This window comes from Hyla sarda, chromosome 1 (genome assembly GCF_029499605.1).
Source record: "Hyla sarda isolate aHylSar1 chromosome 1, aHylSar1.hap1, whole genome shotgun sequence".
NCBI classification, from domain to species: Eukaryota; Metazoa; Chordata; class Amphibia; order Anura; family Hylidae; genus Hyla; species Hyla sarda.
Window position 1 is genome coordinate 223,031,813 of NC_079189.1, and position 21,399 is coordinate 223,053,211.

The 21,399-nt window shown below is 46.2% G+C and overlaps 1 protein-coding gene across 2 annotated transcripts in view; it reads left to right on the top strand.

The window, feature by feature from the left end:
* Nucleotides 1–21,399, top strand: part of FRAS1 (Fraser extracellular matrix complex subunit 1) — a 596,246-nt gene that overhangs the window by 353,689 nt on the left and 221,158 nt on the right. For both annotated transcript variants that reach the window (XM_056568808.1, XM_056568807.1), the window contains exons 20-21: nt 5,499–5,642; nt 21,223–21,375. In XM_056568808.1, the coding sequence (XP_056424783.1) occupies nt 5,499–5,642; nt 21,223–21,375 (297 nt within the window). The remainder of the gene's footprint in view (nt 1–5,498; nt 5,643–21,222; nt 21,376–21,399) is intronic.

The window sequence follows — 21,399 nt, forward strand, 5'->3', positions numbered from 1 at the left end:
AGGGCACGCAGCTGTTGGAGCAAGGGGATAAAGTTGGTAGAGTAGAGAGATGAGTAGCTAGAAGTAAGACGAACACCAAGGTAGGTGATAGCAGAGGGCGACCATTGAAAGGAGTAGGCAGTTCTAAGTTGGTAAGAGAGGGAGGGCGGGAGGTTCAAGGCCAGAGCCTCGGTTTTGGAAAGATTAACCTTATAGCCAGAAAGAGTGCCAAAAGTGCTCAAGACCCTATATAGGCTGGGGAGAGAGAGGGCAGGCTTAGTAAGAGTGAGAAGGACATCGTCCACAAACAGACAAATTTTGAATTCCCAGTCATGAAGAGTAACCCCAGAGATGTCCGCACACCCACGTATGATAGCTGCTAAAGGTTCAATACATAAAGCAAAGATCAGAGGAGATAGCGGACATCCCTGCCTGGTACCATTATGCAGAGGTAAGGGCGGAGAGACAGCATGAGGAAGCTTTAAAGAGGCTGTGGGGGAAGAATAGAGACCCCACAGTGCTGTCAGGAAATTTTTTGAGGGTGGCAAATAGGAAAGGCCAACCTAGCCTATCAAAGGCCTTCTCTGCATCCAAGCTAAGGACTACTGCTTGCTCAGAGCGTTTATTAACCAAGTCTATGAGATCGATCACCCTCCTCGTGTTATCTCCCCCCTGTCTACAGGGAACAAAGCCCACTTGGTCTTTATGGATGAGAGAGGGGAGGAGACAGCCGAGTCGGGCGGCCAAAACTTTAGAGAACAATTTAAGGTCAGAGTTCAGTAAGGCAATGGGCCTGTAGCTAGAGCAATCGTGAGGGTCCTTCCCGGGCTTGGGGATAAGGGTGAGCAAGGAGTGTAAAAAAGACTGCGGGATCTCCTCCTCCCCCAGGAAAGAGTTAAAGAGAGAAACAAGGTGGGGAAGAAGCAGGGCAGAAAAGGTCTTGTAGTACAGGTAAGTAAAGCCATTGGTTCCCGGGGAGCGTCCGGAAGGTAAAGACTTAAGAACCTCCTTTAATTCTTTCAGCGTGATCGGAGCATTAAGAGTAGCCAAGTCAGCGGAAGTAAGGGATGGGAGATGGCAATTCGCTAGGAAGGAGTCAAGTAGGGCATCTCGCTCCCCAGGGTCAGATAGGAGTTGAGAAGGAAAAGAGTAAAGTTTAGAATAGTAGTCAGTAAAAAGGCGAGAAATAGCATCAGGGTGATAGTGAAGCGTGCCAGAGGGGTCCTTCAAAGCCGAAGGCGTCTGTGCAGCAGCGCGATCTCTCAAACGTCTAGCCAATAGTGAATGGGCTTTATTGCCCTTTTCATAGAACCTTTGTTTAGCATAAAGCAGTTGCCGCTCCACCTTACGAAGGGTAAGCTCACCCAATTGAGCACGGGCTGCGACCAGACACCTCAGGACCGAAAGAGAAGGGGAAGTTAGCAATTCCACCTCCAGAGAGCGAATTAGTGTCTGCAATTCCCGGGACCGGGCCACAGCGTCTCGTTTCAAACGGGAACCCAGGGCAATACAGTGACCCTGGACCACGGACTTGTGGGCTTCCCAAAGGACCGCCTGAGAGGAGACCGACCCCTGGTTGAGAGAGAAGTAGTCAACAATGGAGGCCTGGATCGACTCCAGGGAGGGCAGAGACTTGAGCAAAGGCACCAGTGGCAGCGCCGGGGAAGGGAAGAAAAGGGAGAAAAAGACAGGAGCACCAGCCCATGGTCGGACCAGGAGATGGGGTCTAGGGAGGCCGAGGTCAGCATGCGCACCATAGGCAGATTACCGAAAAAATTATCTATGCGAGTATGCAATTTATGCGGATGGGAATAAAATGAGAATGATCTATCAGTAGGATGATTAACCCTCCACAAATCATACAAGGAGGAAGAACGAATTAAATGTCGAAATAAAGAAGCGAGACGCAGTTCGACCGGGGGTACCCTGCATAGAGTGCCGATCCATGGAGGGGGAAAAAATAAGGTTAAAATATCTGCCGAAAAGCCAGGTCAACAGCGGATATTTATGCAGCTGCGCGAGCACCCGACGCAAAAAGGGGATCTGGAAGGTGTTCGGGGTATACACATTACAGAGAAGAAGGGGCTTACCACCAAGGGAACCCTCCACCACCACGTATCTCCCATGGGGGTCTAGAAAGGAGGAGGCTACTTGAATAGGGCAAGACCTAGAGATAAGGATTGCCACTCCGGCCATCTTCCTACCCGAAGAGGCCGAAAAGGCAAGCGGATAGAGATGATGCAGGAATTGAAATGAGCCAGAGTGGTCAAAATGTGTCTCCTGAAGAAAGACTATATCCGCCTTCTTCGTCAACAACTCCCGTTGCAGAAGGCGTCGGCTAAGGGGGAGTTAAGGCCCTGTACGTTCAAGGAGACACATTTATCCATGGTCACAGGAATGAAGGGACCCAGGAGCTCACGAAGAGTACTCACTCACCCAAATACAGCCAAGGGATTCCGGAAACCATGCACCCCACACCAGGAAGTCAGGAGGGGGAAGCGCCATAGACAACTCCAGAGGCCTGAAAGAGAGGAAGGGGAGGGAAAGGAGAGTGGGAGTATACAAAGGGTAACAGGGAGACAAAAAACAAAACAAAAAAACAAACAGATAATACAAAAATACATCAAAACAACACGTCAGAAAATTTACCTTTGACACCAAGGTGAAAGAAGAGGCCAAAACCAGGTCCTCCTCTGGGACATCGAGGTACCCAGAGAGTACTACAGCGTTTGGGAAGGCCTCAGTGGGAAAATGAGAGAAAACCTTTCAGGAAGGTAACTCTAACACGAAGCAACACCTCCCCACGAGGCCATGCCAAAAGAAGGCAATAAAAAGGAAAACCACTGCAACTTTTGTCAAAAAAGAAAAAAAATGCAGGAGAAACCACACAAAAAAACACAACCGTCCACGAAATGGGAAAGTCCAGTGGGAGCAATCAAGTGACCCATCCAAGGAACCCCAAAGTCCACATACAGGGTACAAGAATTAGCCGGTTAGTCCGCGCTGAGGTCAAGGAGGCACAGGAGGAGCTCCGGGCCTGGCAGATGAGGTCTGAATCTTATGTCCTCCTGATAGTCGACGGCAGACCGGTTGCCACACGGAGGGGGGGGGGGGGGGGAGGGGCGGAGGTGAGAGACCCCAATCCACCACCTGGGGAGTAGGGACATCTAGGGCAGAGCAGAAGCCTGGGATGTCAGAGTAGGAGCGTAGTACAGCAGAGCGTCCATCCTTACGAGCTAGTAAGGCAAACAGGAAGCTCCAGCGATAAGGAATGTGGTGGTCACGGAGGACTGCCAGTAGCGGTTGGAGCATACATCTCTTCCGGAGAGTGATGCAGGAGAGGTCCTTAAACAGCTGGATGGGGGCCCTGCCAAAGTCGAAATTCCGCTGAGCACGTGCTTTAGCCATGATAGCTTCCTTGAAGAGAAAATCATTGACATAACAGATGACATCCCGAGGGGGTCCGCTGGACGGTCTGGGACGGAGGGCACGATGAGCTCTGTCCAGCTTAATGTGGACGGGTGGCGACTCACCCAAGATAAGGTTGAAAATAGTTTCCAGCACGTCTGGGAGATCTGCATCCCATGTAGACTCAGGGAGGCCATGGACCCGGATGTTATGGCGACGGCCCCTGTTGTCAAAGTCCTCCAGATGGTTATGCATGTTGCTGAGGAACTCTGATTGGGCGGCAACCACAGACTGGAGTTGAGCCACATAGTCCCTGGTAGAGTCATGGGTCTTTTCCAAAGTCTCCACTCGATCAGAGACATGCTGTAAATCCTGACGAATGGAGGCAATCTCCGCCCGACAGACCTCCTTAACTTCAGCAATTATGGAGCGGAACTCCTCTTTGGAGGGTAGAAGTGATAAAAGCTGTGAAAAGTCAATTGGTGTCGGAGGAGGTGTAGGGCGGCCAGAGGGCTCCAGGGGTACCCCAGAGAGGGCGTCCCAAGGCGGGGACTTCCGACCATCCATGGGAGGGATAGTGCCAGACATCGGAGTGGGATGCATGGCGACTTCCTGGGTGGGGGCTACTGAGGGTTCCACAGGTGGCGCAGGCCAGTGCGGGATTCTAGGCAGTCCAGGGGCCAGGGCTCCCTCAGGAGTAGCAGGAGCTGTACAGGCAGGGGGGGAAGCCCAGTCCACAGGGGCCTGCCCGAGAGCCAGAGCAGCAGATTGGGGCCTGGGCACTGCAGGGGTCTGAAACAGGGAGAATGAGGGGAGAGTGTAGGCCAGGGAACTCCCGACTACTGAGGCCCAGGTAGGCTGAGGAGTATCCCGGGGCCCTTTATGGAGAGGGCTCAATGAGGAAGGAGAGAGGCAGGGGAGACCAGACTGCCAGGCAGGAGATGCAGAGCGGCACTGGGGGACAGCCGGAGTTGGGAGCGGTACCTCACTGTGTGCAAAGAGCCAGGCAGAGGGACGAGTCTTCGGCCCCGCAGTCAGGTCCTCAGGAAGAGTACATGGGCCCTTCACCCCAGGACCGGAGAGCTCTGAGGCCGCTGGAGCAGGTGAGGAAAGCGGCACAGCGGGCGGGCAGGGACACAGTCGCGGCCGTGCACAATCCTCAGCCACCCGGGGGGATGCAGAAGGTCCCGGCCGGGAGCGCAGGCTGTATTCAGGGCTCGCTCCGGCAGGTTGGTGAAAAAGGCCTGGGGCGGGAGACCGGCAGAAGAAGTCCCGGACACTACGGTTTCCAGAGGTCGGGGACGGACGTGCGGTAGCAGGGGGTCTCTTAGATGGCTTCCTGGATGGTTTCGCCATAAGCAGGCAGCGGTGGAAGGCTAATGGAGCAGGGCATCAGACCTCGTGGTCAGGAGCTCTAGGTCCGTGCGGCCATCTTCGTCTGCGTCTCGCCACGCCCCGAGAAAAGACAATATCCTGATATTATATTTGGTGGAAGGACTCTAAATTAAGATCTCCAGCCCTCTTAGTGAGATTATATGCCATTGGGAAACCATCTTCTATATTATTTTTAATTTTTAGCACAATTATTTTATTTACCTTCCATCATCCTATGTCTGATGCGAGGGCCCTGCGGAAGACATAATGCAGCCTTAACCTAGCATGACTGTTACAATATTTTGTTCTTCTATATCTTGGACACATAGGGTAATGTGTATCACAGTATCCTCGGTTTTCTTTTTATGTAGAGCTCCCAACCCATTTTTTTGCTCTTCTGTGTTAGCCAGAGATATTAGGAAACCATAACAGAGAGGAAAATGGAACCAGAATAGCAGACAATCCATACTTGACACATCAAATAAAATAGATATACACAATAACCTTTACATTATTCTCTAATAATAGCATATGCTGCATTATAAAAGCAAATAAACTATTTCCAGAATGCTTCTTTAATGGAGGTACTGTGTGTATTTTAAATGCTGGATCAATTTAAAATGTAGCTTGCTTATTTGACAGAAGTTACATAATTCTTTCAGTGAGGCTTGAAGAATATTGGTTCATTTTGGAGTTTTTCCTGGATATAGTAAATTTTTCCTATTCTGTTTTTCTAGTATGCCACCCATCCTGCAAAGAGTGCAACGGTCCATCAGATGCGCATTGCCTGACATGTCACCCTCATGCAACTCTTACTGCAGGAATCTGCAAGACTTCATGCCCTGATGGACAGTATCTCAATTTAGTGGGTTATTGTGTTGGTAAGTGTGTTTTTGACTACGTATGACCAAATATTTACAGTCATTGCTACCATTATTAGCATTTAGAGTCTGCACAAAGTTTAAAATGTGTTTTTCATGTGCATGTATGTGTGTGAGCATATATATGTATGTGTGTCTGTGTGTGCATGCGTATACCCCGATACACTGTTTCTGACCCCGCAGAAGCCCCCAGGAAAGGCAGGGGGAGAGAGGCCGTCGCTGCCCGCTTCTCTCCCCCTGTCTGTCCTGGGGTCTAGAGCCCTGCTGCCGCCACTTCTCTCCCGCTGGCTATCTGCGCTGCTGCCCGTTCTCTCCCCCTGACTATCGGTGCCGGCGCCCCATTGCCGGCGCCGATAGCCAGGGGGAGAGAAGCGGCGCCGGCAATGGGGCAGCGGCGCCGATAGCCAGCGGGAGAGAAGGGGCTGCGGCACCCATTGCCGGCACTGCTGCCCCGTTGCCTCCTCCATCCCCGGTTGTATAATTACCTGTTGCCGGGGTCGGGTCCGCGCTGCTTCAGGCCTCCGGTGTGCGTCCCCTGCATCGTTGCTATGCACTGCACGGCGCGGTGCAATGACGAGTGACGTCCTTGCGTCTCGCAGCGCATAGCGACGACGCAGGGGATGCACACCTGAGGCCTGAAGCAGAGCGGACCCGACCCCAGCAACAGGTAATTATACAACCGGGGATGGGGGAGGCAACGGGGCAGCGGCGCCGGCAATGGGTGCCGCTGCCCCTTCTCTCCCGCTGGCTATCGGCGCCGCTGCCCCATTGCCGGCACCTCTTCTCTCCCCCTGGCTATCGGCGCATTCAATGGGGCAGCGGCACCGATAGCCAGGGGGAGAGAACGGGCAGCGGCACCGATAGCCAGGGGGAGAGAAAGGCCGGCAGCAGGGCTCTAGACCCCAGGACAGGCAGGGGCAGAGAAGCCGGCAGCGACGGCAGGTCTCTGCACCTGCAAAGCCTCTGCAGTTCATTGATATAAAGCGCCCGCTTTAAATCATTGAACTGCAGCAGTTTATCGGCGTATAACACGCAGGTAGACTTTAGGCTAAAAATTTTAGCCTAAAAAGTGCGTGTTATACGCTGATAAATACGGTATATATATATATATATATATACACACATATATACACACACACACACACACACACAAATTCTCCATGTGTATGAGTCTGTGTCTATGAATGTAAGAAGTAATACAGTTTGAAGATGGATGACTCAGGGAAATGTGTACAGTAACCCCCCGACATGTGATGGCCCCGACATATTATCAAATCGACATACGATGGCCTCTCAGAGGCCATCGCATGTTGATGTCAGCATCGACATACGATGCTTTTATATGTCATCGTATTAACTGCTATCATTATATGCCATCGCATTAACTGCTATCCGACAGCGCAAAATGCTTAAGCTGCTGTTGGATAGCAGTTTAAGCATCCCGGACAGGTTCACTTACCTATCCCCGGGTCCACTTTGCGATCCTCCGGCGTTTTCTGCATCTTCTCCGGGGTCCGGGCCTTGCTTTCCGGCGTCGTTATTATGTCGTGCACACGCCGTCCTGGCACCGCAACGTAATAACGTCACCAGAAAGGGAGGCCCCGACACCGGAGAAGATGCGGAAAAAGCCGGAGGATCCCGAAGAAGACGCCGGAGCAGTGGGACAGCATCGGGAGCGGTGAGGACGCGGTCTGGAGCGGTGGGGACAGGTGAGTATAACTTCCTATACTTTACATTGCACGACTCCCTCAACATATGATGGATTTGACAAACGATGGGTCGTTTCGAACGAATTACCATTGTATGTTGAGGGACCACTGTAATGCCTAATTTCTTTTACCTTGGAACAAAAAAAAAAAGGCTTAGGAACATTGAAATGAGTACATAGACTTTCCTTGTTTACATTTCTTCAAATACAATTTTCTGAAACCGGTATACCCCATTAAGACCATTATTCACTATATGACCATTAGAATGCTTTCACACACACGTGAGACTACAAGTCCCTCGAGTAAATAAAGGCCATGCTTGACTGACACTCTGTTAACTCACTATGGGACCACTGAAGACAGAAGAGTACAGTGCTTGACAGTCAAGCATGTGTGCTGCCGCTCCACTCACCCTAGGGACAATAGTCATAGACTAGATACTTACCAGCCATCCTGTGGTTAGGTGATAGGTTGTAATCTTAGGATAACCCCCTTGAAGTTACAACATAAACATAAAGGTTTTGGAATAGTACACACTTTAGTTTTAATATTAATACATTTTAGGGTACTCATGCCTGAAAGTGTCATGTATGTCATGTTCTCTCCCATAATTAGGAATAAAGAATTATTACCTACAAAAATAAATCTCAGATATAAAATAATGAAAGCAATTAAGACCAGAAAAGAACACTTCACTCTTTACGGTGTGTTCATATACAATTACTAATGTGTAGCCTTCTCAGCAACTATTGATTGTATTGTATTTCCCTTCTCTCCAGAGGTGTGCAGTGTTATATCTATTGCAGTACACTAATCTATTTTCATATATGTCACAGTGTACACTTTATCACAGTAGAAATGGTTTCCTAGGCATACATTTCGGAAATATAGTGTCAAATGTAATCCTAATTTTTCTTCCATCTCTCAAGGGGGTGACTATAAAGAGACTATCCAGTTGTTTGCTTTGTTCTTTTTTATTTAATTTAGATGAGACTATGTCACCTGTATTTTCACAGGCACCATGTGCTTCTAAGAGAGTGACATAAATTCCAAATCTGTGTGTGGTCCCTTAATCTATTTGGGATAAACCTTTTGTGAGAAAACTACGAAAAGATGCAGTTAATGTAACTTTATATTATAAATCCTGTTTCCTAACATGATGTCTATAACTTGTCTATAGTAAAACCTGTCTTTAACCCCTTAAGGGCTCAGCCCATTTGGACCTTAAGGACTCTTATAAGGAGAATTTTATTTTTACGTTTTCGTTTTTTCCTCCTCGCCTTCAAAAAATCATAACTCTTTTATATTTTTATTCACAGACTAGAATGAGGGCTTGTTTGTTGCGCGACCAGTTGTCCGTTGTAATGCATCACTCACTTTACCATAAAATTTATGGTGCAACCAAAAAAATACTATTTGTGTGGGGAAATTAAAAAGAAAACTGCAATTTTAATTCATTTTTTTGGGGAATAAAATGTTATAAAAAGGCAGCTATTTTGGGCTTTTTTTCTTTTTTTATTACGTTCACTACGTTCACCGTATGGTATCATTAACATTTTATTTTAATAGTTCGGATATTTACGCACGCGGCGATACCAAATATGTATATAAAAATATTTTTTACACTTTTTGGGGGTGAAATAGGGAAAATGGGACAATTTACGTTTTTATTGGGGGAGGGGGTTTTTCAAATTAAAAAAAAAAACTTTTTTACTTATATTTTTACACATTAATATTCCCCATAGGGGACTATTTATAGCAATCATTCGATTGCTAATACTCTTCAGTGCTATGCATAGGACATAGCGCTGATCAGTATTATCGGTCATCTTCTGCTCTGGTCTGCTCGATCGCAGACCAGAGCAGAAGACCTGTGGAAGGCAGCGGAGGCAGGTGAGGGGACCTCTGTCTGCCCTTCTGGATGATCGGATCTCCGCCATTACCAACAGCCGGCACCTGCCGCGCGTGACCCGATCATCGCTCCGATGCTCACGGTTATGCATAGGACGTAAATGTACGTCCTGGTGCGTTAGGTACCAGCTCACCAGGACGTAAATTTACGGGGTTAAATAAGCCTATAGCTAGAATTCCAATCATACTTTTTAGTCCATTCCAGCTCTGAAATATAAGCCTTTTTGTTAATATGTTAATATGCTTAAAAGCCCAGGGTACATTTCCCAAGACTGTAAAACCCCAGGTCCAACCAATGTTATCTTTATTTAATACCTGTTAGTCAAATTTGGTAGGTGGATGCAAACGGATACGGACTTGGCGATTAAGACATGGGCTGGACTTACGTAGGTGTTTACCATCCTTGGGATCACCTCAAGAGCTTTTGAGCCACATTTACCTACTAACAAAAAGGCTTTTATCGCGGCACTGGAAAAGATTATGAAGATTTAATTTTAAACATAAAGTGTGCTAATTTATATGCATTTTCCTGCTGACAGGTCCACTTTGAAGGAAGTGTTTAGAGCTTCTCATCTGTTTCTACAGGGTGGGCCATTTATTTGGATACACCTTAATAAAATGGGAATGGTTGGTGATATTAACTTCCTGTTTGTGGCACATTAGTATTTGTGAGGGGGGAAACTTTTCAAGATGGGTGGTGACCATGGCGGCCACTTTGAAGTTGGCCATTTTGAATTCAACTTTAGTTTTTTCAATAGGAAGAGGGCCATGTGACACATCAAACTTATTGGGGATTTCACAAGAAAAACAATGTTGTGGTTGGTTTTAACGTAGCTTTATTCTTTCATGAGTTATTTACAAGTTTCTGACCACTTATAAAATGTGTTCAATGTGCTGCCCATTGTGTTGGATTGTCAATGCAACCCTCTTCTCCCACTCTTCACACACTGATAGCAACACCACAGGAGAAATGCTAGCACAGGCTTCCAGTATCCGTAGTTTCAGCTGCTGCACATCTCGTATCTTCACAGCATAGACAATTGCCTTCAGATGACCCCAAAGATAAAAGTCTAAGGGGGTCAGATCGGGAGACCTTTGGGGCCATTCAACTTGCCCACGACGACCAATCCACTTTCCAGGAAACTGTTCATCTAAGAATGCCCGGACCGGACACCCATAATGTGGTGGTGCACCATCTTGCTGGAAAAACTCAGGGAACGTACCAGCTTCAGTGCATAAAGAGGGAAACACATCATCATGTAGCAATTTCACCTATCCAGTGGCCTTGAGGTTTCCATTGATGAAGAATGGCCCCACTATCTTTTACCCCATAAACCACACCATACCATCAATTTTTGTGTTCCAACAGTCTTGGAGGGATCTATCCAATGTGGGTTAGTGTCAGACCAATAGCGGTGGTTTTGTTTGTTAACTTCACCATTCACATAAAAGTTTGCCTCATCACTGAACAAAATCTTCTGCGTAAACTGAGGGTCCTGTTCCAATTCTTTTGACCATTTTGTAGCACCTGAAACTATGGATACATTTCTCCTGCGGTGTTGCTATCAGTGTGTGAGGAGTGGGAGAAGAGGGTTGCATTGACAATCCAACACAATGGGCAGCACATTGAACACATTTTATAAGTGGTCAGAAACTTGTAAATAACTCATGAAAGAATAAAGTTACGTTAAAACCAAGCACATCATTGTTTTTCTTGTGAAATTCCCAATAAGTTTGATGTGTCACATGACCCTCTTCCTATTGAAAAAAAAAAAGTTGGATTCAAAATGGCCGACTTCAAAATGGCCGCCATGGTCACCACCCATCTTGAAAAGTTTCCCCCCTCACATATACTAATGTGCCACAAACAGGAAGTTAATATCACCAACCATTCCCATTTTATTAAGGCGTATCTATATAAGTGGCCCACCCTGTACTTTAGATTTTTTTTTATTTCACTTTTTTGTACATTGCTATAGGACAGCTCTACTGCTTGAGCTGTGGGGCTGCTCCATTAATGGAAAACTGTTACTTGTTTTATGCTTTCTAAACTATGTACAGCATAAAACTGGTACATAGAGCATGTCCGGGTACACATTGATTTACTCTGAAACGCTCAAAATCAGGGACCAGGATAATTAGTCAATGAAGGGGGGGGGGGGGGGGAAGGTATGGTGGTCCCTGCAAGCGGATCTTCACCTTGCCAGCCTTTACTGATTTATCTCTCCATAGCTGTGTTTAAGTATAGATGTGTTACTCTAAGCTGGTGGGGCAGCAGGCAGATGCCAGGAACCACCTCAATGACTAGCTACTCGGGTCCCGGCTGCTTTTTTAATCTACGATTTCTCTGAAACGCTTGAGTGGTTCAGTGTAAATCATAGTGATCCTGCCCCCGCTTTCTTCATCTTTTTCATTTTTCCAGCTGTTTGGCAAAATAAAACAGGTGACATTAAGTATAAAAACTTAGCATACCTGTCAGATCCCACGCAAAAAGATATGTTACTCAGTACCTCATTCTGACCATAGCGACGACCAATAGCAGATCAGGGCGGGGGGTTTAACTTTTGGTTTCCCCATTCTGCCCACCCACAATAGGCCGGGCAGAACGGGGAAACCAACAGGGACCGGCGCCGAAGTCCACTTACCCATCAGCAGGTAGCGATCGGTGGTGGGAGATCGATGGAAGAAGAGGACTGCGATGCGGCTCCCTTTATCCTACGGAAGCCGTTGAGTTGCTTAGCAACATCTGGAGGTCTACAGTTTGAGACCACTATACCGTGGTCTCTAAACTGTAGCCCTCCAGATGTTGCAAAACTACAACTTCCAGCATGCCCAGACAGCTGTTTGCTGTGTGGGCATGCTGAGATTTGTAGTTTTGCAACAGCTGGAGGGCTGCAGTTTGGAAATCACTGAGCTGTGATCTCTAAACTGTGGCCCTCTAGATCTTGCAAAACTACAACTCCCAGCAGCCTGCTGTCTGGGCATGCTGGGATTTATAGTTTTGCAACATCTGAAGGGCCACAGTTTGGAGATCACTGTGCAGTGGTCTCTAAACTGTAGCCACCCAGATGTTGCAAAACTGCAAATCCCAGCATACCCAAACAGAAAACAGCTGTCTCGGCATGCTGGGAGTTGTAGTTGCGTACCTCCAGCTGTTGCATAACTACATCTCCCAGCATGCCCTTTGGCGATCAGTACATGCTGGGAGTTGTAGTTTTGCAACAGCTGGAGGCACACTGGTTGTAAAATACTGAGTTAGGTAATAGAACCTAACTGAAGGTTTTCCAACCAGTGTGCCTCCAGCTGTTGCAAAAGTACAACTCCCAGCATGCACGGTCTGTCAGTACATGCCCCCCCCCAATGTGAATGTACAGGGTACATTCACACGGACTAGTTTACAGTGAGTTTTCTGCTTCAAGTATGGGCTGCGGCAAATTTTTCGCCGCAGCGCAAACTCCTAGCGGGAAACTCGCCGTAAGCCGCCAGTGCGAATGTACCCTAAAATCCCTACACTAACACAAAATAAAGGGTAAAACACTACATATACACCCCCTTACAATGAAAAACGTATTGTACGGCAATGTTTCCAAAACGAAGCCTCCAGCTGTTGCAAAACAACAATTCCCAGCATTTCCGGACAGCCACTGACTGTCCAGGTATGCTGTGAGTTTAGCAACAGCTGGAGGCACCCTGTTTGTGAATGTCTGGCGTGGAAAACCCCTATGTTCACCCCTATGCAATCCCTAATTTAGTCCTCAAATGCGCATGGTGCTCTCTCACTTCAGAGCCCTGTCGTATTTCAAGGAAACAGTTTAGGGCCACATATGGGGTATCTCCGTACTCGGGAGAAATTGCACTACAGGTTTTGGGGGGCTTTTTCTCCTTTTTCCCCTTATGAAAAGGAAAAGTTGGGGGCTACACCAGCCTGTTAGTGTAAAAAAAAAATAAACATTTTTACACTAACATGCTGGTGTTGCCCCATACTTTTTATTTTCAGAAGCGGTAAAAGGAAAAAAATACCCCCAAAATACCCCATATGGGGGCATAAAATGCTCTGCGGGCGCACAACAAGGCTCAGGAGTGAGAGCGCACTATGCACATTTGAGGCCTAAATTGATTGAGGCCTAAATTGATTTTACAGCGGTTCTGATATAAACACAAAAAAATAAATACCCACATGTGACCCCATTTTGGAAACTATACCCCTAACGGAACGTAACAAGGGGTATAATGCGCCTTAACACCCCACAGGTGTTTGACGAATTCTTGTTACAAGTTGGATGGGAAATGAAGAAAAAATAAATTTCACTAAAATGCTGGTGTTACCCTAAATTTTTCATTTTCACAAGGGAAAATAGAAAAAAAAGACCCCCCAAAATTTGTAACCCCATTTCTTCTGAGTAAGAACATACCTCATATGTGGATGTAAAGTGCTCTGCTGGCACACTACAGTACTCAGAAGAGAAGGAGCTGGCGCACTACAATACTCAGAAGAGAAGGAGCGCCATTGGGATTTTGAAGAGAAAATTTTTTGGAATTGAAGGCCACCTGTGTTTACAAAGCCCCCATAGTGCCAGAACAATGGAGCCCCCCCCCCCCATGTGACCCCATTTTGGAAACTACACCCCTCATGTAATGTAATAAGGGGTACAGTGAGCATTTACACCCCATAGGTGTCTGGCAGATTATTGGAACAGTGGTCCATGAAAATGAAAAATGTAATTTTTCATTTGCACAGCCCACTGTTCCAAAGATCTGTCAAATGCCAGTGAGGTGAAAATGCTCACTGCACCTTTTATTAAATTCTGTGAGGGGTGTAGTTTCCAAAATTGGGTCACATGTGGGGGGGGGGGGGGGGTCCACTGTCCTGGCACCATGGGGGCTTTGTAAACATTCGGAACAAATTCACTCTTCAAAAGCTCAATGGTGCTCCTTCTCTTCTGAGCATTGTAGTGCGCCAGCAGAGCACTTGATGTCCACACATGGGGTATTTCCATACTCAGAAGAAATGGGGTTACAAATTTTGGGGGTAATTTTCTCCTATTACCCAGCATTTTAGTGAATAAAAACCAGCATTTTAGTGATTTTTTTTTTTTTTTCATTTACACATCCAAATTTTACAAAAAGTTGTGAAACACCGGTGAGGTGTTAAGGCTCACTATACCCCTTGTTATGTTTCTTGAGGGGTGTAGTTTCCAAAATAGTATTGCCATGTGTTTTTTTTTGTTTTTTTTTGCTGGCACCATAGGGGCTTCCTAAATACGACATGCCCACCAAAAACCATTTCAGCAAAATTTGCTTTCCAAAAGCCAAATGTGACTCCTTCCCTTCTGAGCATACTGGTGCGCCCGCAGTGCACTTGACGTCCACACATGCGGTATTTCCATACTCAGAAGAGATGGGGTTACTAATTTTGGGGGGCATTTTCTCCCAGTACCTTTTGTAAATTTGGGGGAAAAAACTGCAGTTTAGTGAAAAAAAAAATCTTTTCATTTACACACCCTTGTGGGGTATTAAGGCTCACTGTACCCCTTGTTTACGTGCCTTGAGGGGTGTAGTTTCCAAAATAGTATGCCATGTGGGGGTTTTCTGCTGTTCTGGCACCATAGGGGCTTACTAAATGCGACATGCCCCCCAAAAAACCATTTCAGCAAAATTCACTCTCCAAAATCCCATTGTCTCTTCCCTTCTGAGCCCTCTACTTTGCCCGCCGAACACTCGACATTACTCGAGAGAAATTGGGCTACAAATTTTGTGGGGCTTTTTCTCCTATTACCACTTGCAAAAATTCAAAAACTGGGTCCACAAGAACATGCAAGTGTAAAAAATGAAGATTTTGAATTTTCTACTTCAATTTGCTGCTATTCCTGTGAAACACCTAAAGGGTTAACAAACCTTTTGAATGTCATTTTGAATACTTTGAGGGGTGCAGTTTTTATAATGGGGTCATTTATGGGGTATTTCTATTAAGAAGGCCCTTCAAATCCACTTCAAATCAGAACTGGTCCCTGAAAAATTCAGATTTTGAAAATTTTGTAAAAAATTGCTGCGGAACTTTGAAGCCCTCTGATGTCTTCCAAAAGTAAAAACATGTCAACTTTATGATGAAAATATAAAGTAGACATATTGTATATGTGAATCAAAATATAATTTATTTGGAATATCCATTTTCCTTATAAGCAGAGAGCTTAAAAGTAAAAAAAAAGCAAAATTTTCTATTTTTTCCTCAAATTTTGGAATTTTTCACCAATAAACTATACAAGTATCGACAAAATTTTACCACTAACAAAAAGTAGAATATGTCACGAAAAAACAATCTCTGAATCAGAATGAAAGGTAAAAGCATCTAAGAGTTATTAATGCTTGAAGTGACAGTGGTCAGATGTGCAAAAAATGGCCGGGTCCTTAAGGTATAAATGAGCTGGGTCCTTAAGGCGTTAAATGAGGAGCCTAGAGTACACTTGTACACCCAGAGTATTTTCATTTATTTATTCACTAATATTTTATGAAGTGGCAATGAAAATCTATATATATATATATATATATATATATAAAAAAAACTCAACGTGTGTGTATGTATGTATGTGTGTATGTTCCTCAAAAACTTCCAAACGGTTAAAGATATCAACATGAAACTTGGCACACATGTCACTTATATATTTCAACAACAAACATAGGATAGGTGATTTAACCCTTACTCACTCCCATTTGCCAGGGACGGGGTTTATGTTTAAAGTCCCATACAAGTCAATGGGAAATATATGTTACTGCATAACTTCCAAACGGCTGGAGATATTTCGATAATATTTGGTCACATCTTACTTATATGTCCACTTAAAATATAGGATAGTTAATTTAACCCTTAACTACCCCCATTTGTGAGTGTCGGGGTTTTTGTTTAAAGTCCCATGCAAATCAATGGGAAATGTATGTTCCCACATAACTTCCGTACGGCTGGAGATATTTCAATACCTGGTACACATATTACAGGGCGGGATAGGCGGTCGGGATAGGAGGTCGGGATAGGAGGACGGGATATGTGGACCGGATATAGGGTTGGGATATGACAACAATATATGAGGACGGGATATGAAGTCAAAAGCTTCCTCCTTTGCTTATTTTCCTCCCCAACAAGGATTAGAAAGGAAAAACTGGGCAAAGCCGGGTACTCAGCTAGTTTATTATAAAGTTAGAGGTTACATTTATCTTGGAGAAAAGTTGGTATTGTTCTTAACTCAGTTCCTTATAGTAGAAGTAACTGCTTTAGAATTAACGGAGGATTATGGTTCTAGATATTGTCACGATGCCGGCTGGCAGGTAGTGGATCCTCTGTGCCAGAGAGGGATGGCGAGGACCGCGCTAGTGGACCGGTTCTAAGCCACTACAGGTTTTCACCAGAGCCCGCCGCAAAGCGGGATGGTCTTGCTGCGGCGGTAGTGACCAGGTCGTATCCACTAGCAACGGCTCACCTCTCTGGCTGCTGAAGATACTGAAGATAGGCGAGGTACAAGGGAGTAGGCAGAAGCAAGGTCGGACGTAGCAGAAGGTCGAGGCAGGCAGCAAGGATCGTAGTCAGGGGCAACGGCAGGAGGTCAGGAACACGGGCTAGGAACAGATAAGGGAACGCTTTCACTAGGCACTAAGGCAACAAGATCCGGCAAGGGAGTGCAGGGGAAGTGAGGTGATATAGGGAAGTGCACAGGTGGGAGCCAATTAAGCTAATTGGGAAGATTGGGCCAGGCACCATCATTGGTGCACTGGCCCTTTAAATCGCAGAGACCCGGCGCGCGCGCGCCCTAGGGAGCGGGGCCGCGCGCGCCGGGACAGGACCGAGGGAGAGCGAGTCAGGTACGGGGGCCGGGGTGCGCATCGCGAGCGGGCGCTACCCGCATCGCGAATCGCATCCCGGCTGAAGGCGGGACCGCAGCGCACCCGGTCAGTGGATCCGACCGGGGCGCTGCAACAACGAAGATGAGGCGAGCGCTCCGGGGAGGAACGGGGACCCGGAGCGCTCGGCGTAACAGTACCCCCCCCCCTTGGGTCTCCCCCTCTTCTTGGGGCCAAAGAACCTGAGGAAAAAAAACTCAATTTTTCCGTGATGAGGTCCGATGCACATTAGGAGGGGTTCTGTGTGGAAACGTACGAGACAGTCCAATCTTTTATTGTAAAAACAATAGATGTAGAGGGGTCTGGCGAGACTGGTCACAGGAACGTAGAACCTGTTGATGAGAGAGGCCAAAAAAAATTTTCCTGCAGATCCGGAATCCAGGAAGACCATAGTAGAGAAGGAGAAGGTAGAGGCAGATATCCGCACAGGCACAGTAAGGCGTGGAGAAGCAGAGTTGACATCAAGAACTGTCTCACCTTTGTGCGGAGTCAGCGTACGTCTTTCCAGGCGGGGAGGACGGACAGGACAATCCTTCAGGAAGTGTTCGGTACCGGCATAGTACAGGCAAAGATTCTCCATGCGGCGTCGTGTCCTCTCTTGAGGTGTCAAGCGAGACCGGTCAACTTGCATAGCCTCCGCGGCGGGAAGCACAGGAACAGATTGCAGAGGACCAGAGGAGAGAGGAGCCGGGGAGAAAAAACGCTTCGTGCGAACAAAGTCCATATCCAGGCGGAGCTCCAGACGCCATCCGGAAGAACGCATGTCAATGCGAGTGGCTAGATGAATGAGTTCATGTAGGTCAGCAGGAGTCTCTCGTGCGGCCAGAACATCTTTAATGTTGCTGGATAGGCCTTTTTTAAAGGTCGCGCAGAGAACCTCACTATTCCAGGACAACTCGTAAGCAAGAGCACGGAACTGAATGGCGTACTCGCCAACGGAAGAAACACCCTGGGCCAGGTTCAGCAGGGCAATCTCGGCTGAAGAAGCTCGGGCAGGTTCCTCAAAGACACTTCGAATTTCCGAGAAGAAGGAGTGTACAGAGGCAGTGACGGGGTCATTGCGGTCCCAGAGCGGAGCGGCCCATGACAGGGCTTTTCCAGACAGAAGGCAGAACACGAAAGCCACCTTAGACCTTTCAGTAGGAAACTGGTCCGACATCATCTCCAAGTGCTGGGAACATTGCGAAAGAAAGCCACGGCAATACTTAGAGTCCCCATTAAATTTGTCCGGCAAGGACAGGCGGAGGCTAGGAGTGGCCACTCGCTGCGGAGGAGGTGCAGGAGCTGGCGGAGGAGAAGATTGCTGGTGAAGTTGCGACTGAAGTTGGTGCGCAATGGTGGACATTTCCGACAGCTGGTGGGTTAGATGGGCGATCTGTCGGGCTTGCTGGGCGACCACCGCGGTGATATCTGAGGCAACTGGCAGGGGAACCTCAGCGGGATCCATGGCCGGATCTACTGTCACGATGCCGGCTGGCAGGTAGTGGATCCTCTGTGCCAGAGAGGGATGGCGAGGACCGCGCTAGTGGACCGGTTCTAAGCCACTACAGGTTTTCACCAGAGCCCGCCGCAAAGCGGGATGGTCTTGCTGCGGCGGTAGTGACCAGGTCGTATCCACTAGCAACGGCTCACCTCTCTGGCTGCTGAAGATACTGAAGATAGGCGAGGTACAAGGGAGTAGGCAGAAGCAAGGTCGGACGTAGCAGAAGGTCGAGGCAGGCAGCAAGGATCGTAGTCAGGGGCAACGGCAGGAGGTCAGGAACACGGGCTAGGAACAGACAAGGGAACGCTTTCACTAGGCACTAAGGCAACAAGATCCGGCAAGGGAGTGCAGGGGAAGTGAGGTGATATAGGGAAGTGCACAGGTGGGAGCCAATTAAGCTAATTGGGAAGATTGGGCCAGGCACCATCATTGGTGCACTGGCCCTTTAAATCGCAGAGACCCGGCGCGCGCGCGCCCTAGGGAGCGGGGCCGCGCGCGCCGGGACAGGACCGAGGGAGAGCGAGTCAGGTACGGGGGCCGGGGTGCGCATCGCGAGCGGGCGCTACCCGCATCGCGAATCGCATCCCGGCTGAAGGCGGGACCGCAGCGCACCCGGTCAGTGGATCCGACCGGGGCGCTGCAACAACGAAGATGAGGCGAGCGCTCCGGGGAGGAACGGGGACCCGGAGCGCTCGGCGTAACAGATATAGGTACAATAACTTATTAAATATATAATTTATACAGTTTGGATTCTTCAAGTACATTTCATGCTTCAAGGCAAAGAAGTTGTTCTTTCTATTATTCCTCAGCTTTGGCTTCCATCTAAATTTTCTTATTCCTAATGAGTGCCATGCTACAAATGAGGTGGATTTGTGCAAGTCGATATTTGTATTTTATTTCATTAATTTGATGTAGCTGTCTGCGGAGGTATAAACCAACACATGTCAGTATGAGCAATCTGCTAATACAATGTACATTTAAATGGCTGCATATTGAATTACATTTTATGCTCACACATTACTGTTCTGAAATTCGTCATCCCGCCTCTAGCGAATAGCAGCATGTGCCATGTATTATGGCTTGAAATAAAATGTAAATGTGGAATTTCTATTCTATTTTCGATCTACCGAAGGGAGGTGGGGGATGAAACAAAATAACTGTGACCTGATAAATAAGTTTCATTAACCAATCCTGATATGTTTTGCAGGCAGAATATCAGTGGTTATGATAATACAGACATAGCTAAATGTTCTAAGACAAAGTATTTTTGCTTATAATATCAAAATATTGAGGTCACTCTGTAGTACTCATTACTAAAATCCACTTAAACTTCTCTACACACTTGCAGTCGTCCAATGAATTATAGATTTATTGTTCATTTCTATGGATTTCTAATTAGTAATATAAATTCCTAATATAATGCATTCTTTTAGGAAATGTACTGTCTTTTTAGAGAAAAATCCACTGGAACTCCTCAATAGTCACATTATATTACTATTTTACATACAGATTGGCTTTTAACCATTGAGAAATGATCTTTTAAGACATACTGTATATCATGGTGTTTCTGTGAGAACAATCGTTGATGTAGATGATAGATTTTTCTTAACCTACTCTAACCCACTGTACATATATTTTATATCATTTGTCAAATGTTTAGCATTAGCTATATTTGCTTGAAAAAAAAAAAAATTTTATTCTGTTGGGAAGGAAATGCATGCTGACATATACTGTTGTTATGAGCCAGTTACAGTTTAACTCCATTGTCGCTCTTGGTAGACTTAGAAGAATAGCTGTATACTAACTACAGCCCAAATTTTTTTGCTGCCCTTATGGGACTATTGAAATCACACTGATATAATCCCCTTTAGAGTGTTGGCACTAGGCCCATTGAAGAACATAATGCCAGGAAATTCGCTAAGGTTGTGTTCTTTTTTCAGATTCAACTTTACATTTTGCCCTATTGGGGAGCATTTTATGTTATTCTTGTAGTTAAATAAATCACTTGTAATTAGCAGCACTTTGAAAAGTGTTAAAAATATTGAAAAAACAGTATTGGTATGTTTTTGTTTACTGACACTAGAGCTATTAGGAATTCAATTGTTCTTAAAGTGGACTGTGCAAACAGAGTTGAATGTGTGTTATGACAGTGTCATTTGATTTAAATGGGCATACTATAACATGTAGGGATAGAAGGAAATTTTGTTGGCATCCAGAGCACATCTGATAAAATATTCCCAAAAACACCAAACAAAAGTCCTCACTCCATAAGAGTGCCAGCTACCTACCGTGCAGAATTGTTTACAACCTACACAAGTAATTGAATTAGAATAACCTTGTGAAGTTCATCAAGTGTGTAAATTCATTCAAGATAGGCATACAGCTTTCAACTGTAACATAGGTTCAACTTTTAAAATCTTTGAAATTATTTTCTATGTTGTTATACTGCATTTGTAAAATATCTTTTGAAGCAGACCACAGCGATCAAGCGATTTAGATATCTGAGTACATTGCAAATGGCTCACAAAAAGGAATTATACAATTATTTATGCATAGTGTTTTGTCTTTTTTTGTGTTTTTATCTTGCTAGATTGTCACCCTCAGTGTCAGTATTGTGTAGCAAATCTGCATGACACAGGCAGCATTTGTTTGAAGTGCCAGTACTCCAGATACTATTTTCTTGGGGATCGTTGCCTTCCCGAGTGTCCAGTAGGATTTTATTTAGAGGGCAGAACCTGTAAAGGTAAGACTTATATTCATGTTAAAG